The sequence below is a fragment of the Oncorhynchus masou genome, unplaced genomic scaffold (genome assembly GCF_036934945.1).
Source record: "Oncorhynchus masou masou isolate Uvic2021 unplaced genomic scaffold, UVic_Omas_1.1 unplaced_scaffold_1350, whole genome shotgun sequence".
Taxonomy (NCBI): Eukaryota; Metazoa; Chordata; class Actinopteri; order Salmoniformes; family Salmonidae; genus Oncorhynchus; species Oncorhynchus masou.
This window is the reverse complement of record NW_027003391.1, coordinates 100,655-104,189: the sequence shown is the minus strand read 5'-3', so window position 1 is coordinate 104,189 and position 3,535 is coordinate 100,655. Positions and strand designations below refer to the sequence as shown.

The 3,535-nt window shown below is 43.0% G+C and overlaps 1 protein-coding gene across 1 annotated transcript; it reads left to right on the top strand.

Moving 5' to 3' along the window:
* The first annotated feature begins 310 nt into the window (after nucleotides 1-310).
* On the top strand, nucleotides 311-3,077 carry LOC135530474 (zinc finger protein 239-like). Its single transcript, XM_064958791.1, has 2 exons — nucleotides 311-894; nucleotides 2,364-3,077. Exons 1-2 carry the CDS (start codon nucleotides 585-587, stop codon nucleotides 2,960-2,962), a joined length of 909 nt encoding a protein of 302 aa, XP_064814863.1. The 5' UTR covers nucleotides 311-584; the 3' UTR covers nucleotides 2,963-3,077.
* Nucleotides 3,078-3,535: the final 458 nt, after the last annotated feature.

The window sequence follows — 3,535 nt, the reverse complement described above, 5'->3', positions numbered from 1 at the left end:
TGACCATGTGTTATGTTTCTGTTTGTGCTCTGAAAACCACGCTGATTTTGACTAACTACTTCAGTTCCAGTGTACTGCCACAGAATAGACGAAAAGCTCAGTTCAGATGTCATTTTTCACCCCACCCATTGTATAAGACTGGTTGTGTTGTTGACACGGTATATTATTTAATGGTCGAGAAACATTTCCCCCAAAACATTTTACTCAACTGCTTTACCCACTCCAGACAGCGGATGGCGATATGTGTATTTTAGGCCACGCTGCTACTGTGACGTATAATCTAGTGGACGGAACGCTTCTTCAACAACTGCAGCCATCTCGGTAGCTCGCTTGACAACAAAGTCGGAACATTTAAGATCTTTGGGACAATTTCGTTGTTTATATGCCGCTATGTTTTAAATACACTTCTACACGTAAAAAGAACACATTCAGCTACCCCATTTAATTTCATATTGACGTTGTTAGTCAGCTAGCTGGCTGGTTAAGTTAGCACTAGTCTCGTCGCTAATGCTAACTAGCTAGCTAACGTCCCCGACCATTAGTTCACGAAGCTACTCCCCCCTGCTAAAGAGGAGGTCTGTTGGATGGAGAAAGGAACTCTCTTAAAAGAGGAGGAAGAGGAGGCTCTACCAGTGAAAGAAAAAGAGGAAGAAGCTTACAGAGTGAAAGAAGAAGAGGATGATGTTACTGTGAAAGAAGAGGAGGATGGAGTTTTGGGGGTTGAAGAGGGGGAGATGACTGTCGCAGTGAAAGAAGAGGAAGACTGTTTTGGCGTGAGGGAGATGACTGTCGCAGTGAAAGAAGAGGAAGACTGTTTTGGCGTGGCGGAGATGACGGTCACATTGGAAGAAGAGGAAGAACAGGCTGGAGATCTAATGAACACCGGCACATACAGTAAGTACCATGTTAAACAGCGGTGATTTTGTTATTGTAGCGCTCCTGTCAATATTTAGTAAGGACGCGCAACCATAGAATTACAATGCTGAACCAACCAACCAAAACTATGAATCAATTTTAGCAGCACCCAATCACATCAGACCTTATACCTTCCATTCCGTCCAGCCCTGGACTAAACTAGCTAGTCATTCCACATGACGTAAAGCTTCCACTCAACATTCCATAGCAGTCTGAGATGTAGCCACACATTTTTTGTGTGTAATAAGTCAAGGGGTGTGAATACTTTCTGAAGGCATTGTATGTAGTTTGTAGTTTCAGCAAGTCATTATCAACTGGGCAGACAACGGTTGTAATTATTTAGCATAGGACCTTAGTGGAGCAGCGGTCTAAGGCATTGCAGTGCTTGAGGCAATCACTAGAGCCCCGGTTTCGATCCCAGGCTGTGTCACCGGAGACCCATGACGACGGCGCACAATTGGCCCAGCGTCGTCCGGGTTAGGGGAGAGTTTGGCCAGCCAGGATTTTATTGTCCCATGGTGCTCTAGCGACTCCTTGTGGTGGACCCAGGCGCCTGCATGCTGACTCTGGTCGCCAGTTGAACAGTGTTTTCCTCCGACACCATTGGTGCAGCTGCATTCCGGGTTAAGCGGCTTTGGCGGGGTCGTGTTTCGGAGGCTCTCGAACTTTCGCTTCCTCCGAGTTCGTACGGGAGTTGCAGTGATGGGACAAGACTATAACTACCAATTGGAAATCACAAAATTGGGGAGAAAAATGTGTAAAAGTACAACAAACAAACAATAATAATAATATTCCTCATCCCCAAATTTATTATAATTATTTTATAAATCCTGAACCAACACAATTGCGCTTGACCCCCCCTCCCTGACTTTGCTGATAGCTACTTTATTGAGGAAAAGTGTACTTCGAATACTTGTGATATGTGGTAGTCCCACCTAGCTATGAATGCACTAACTGTAAGTGGCTCTGGATAAGAGGGTCTGCTAAATGACTCACTACTGTAGTGACTCTGGATCAGAGAGTCTGCTAAATGACTCACTACTGTAGTGGCTCTGGATAAGAGAGTCTGCTAAATGACTCACTACTGTAGTGACTCTGGATCAGAGAGTCTGCTAAATGACTCACTACTGTAGTGACTCTGGATAAGAGAGTCTAAATGACTCACTACTGTAGTTTCTCTGGATCAGAGAGTCTGCTAAATGACTCACTACTGTAGTGGAGCTGGATAAGAGAGTCTGCTAAATCACTCAAATGTAAATGTCAAATTGACTGGATTCTCCTTTGGGTGGTGGACCATTCTTGAAACACAGGGGAAACTGTTGCAGTTCTGGCCTCAGGTTATTGAGGGGCCCAGTCTAAATTAAACCTCATAGGAAGACAGTTTTATGATGTGGCGATTTCATTTAGGTCTTTGTTTAGTATTTAACTAAATGCTCTGTCTTTGGCAGGAGAGAGACCAGACTCTCACTCTGACAGTGGGAAGAGTCCTTCAGGGGAACCAGAGCCAGAGACGTCCAAACCAGCAAGACCACACCACTGCTCCCACTGTGGAAAGAGTTTCACTAAGTCACGGAACCTAAAAGAGCATGAGAGGATACACACAGGAGAAAATGCTTTTCAATGCTCCCAGTGTGAAAAGAGTTTTAAAGAGTTAGAGAACCTGAAAATACACAAGAGAACGCACTCTGAAGAGAAGCCTTACCACTGCTCCCAATGTGGAATGACATTTAGGTGGTTACAAGGCCTGAAAAGGCATGAGAGAATACACACAGGAGAAAAGCCCTACCGCTGTTCCCACTGTGAAAATAGTTTTAGGTGGTTAGAAGGCCTGAAACGGCATGAGAGAATACACACTGGAGAAAATCCCTACCAATGCTCCCACTGTGGAAGGAGTTTTACTCAGTTAGCGAGCCTGAAATCACATCAGAGGATACATACACAGGAAAAGACATATCACTGCTCTAATTGTGGAAAGACATTTTCCCGGGCAGAGGACCTGAAATCACATGAGAGAATAGAGAGGCTGTGTTCTGACTTGTGTTTTTGACCTGAGAATTTGTGTTTTATGTTCATGCCAAATGAAATCATATTGTTTAAATGAAATAATTCAAAAAATAGGCCTGTTTTTTCATCTCGAGACAAAATCAGATTAAATATTTGTAGATGTGTATTTCGTTTTCTTTGAGCTTTGATTAATTTGATACAATATAAACCCTCTGTTGTTCATTATATTATTTGGATATTGCTAAATGTAAATTATATAAGTAGGTACATAGCCTTGCACATGGCATATCTTGTCCAAAATGGCTAATAGTAGCAGGAGCCTATTTCCTGTTTCTGTAGTGTGAGGCAGCTTGATGTACAAGTACTTCCCCTGGACAGGACTCTAGTCTATACAGTACCACAGTATAGTAACAGGACTCTAGTCTATACAGTACCACAGTATAGTAACAGGACTCTAGTCTATAGTCTATACAGTACAGTACCACAGTATAGTAACAGCCCTCTAGTCTATACAGTACCACAGTATAGTAACAGGACTCTAGTCTATAGTCTATACAGTACCACAGTATAGTAACAGGACTCTAGTCTATAGTCTATACAGTACCACAGTATAGTA

Bases quoted from the DNA above. Each gene is read 5' to 3' on its own strand.
- LOC135530474 (XM_064958791.1), top strand. From the start codon at position 585: ATGGAGAAAGGAACTCTCTTAAAAGAGGAGGAAGAGGAGGCTCTACCA. The intron at 895-2,363 runs GTAAGTACCATG...TGTCTTTGGCAG, and splicing joins AATGAACACCGGCACATACA to GAGAGAGACCAGACTCTCAC.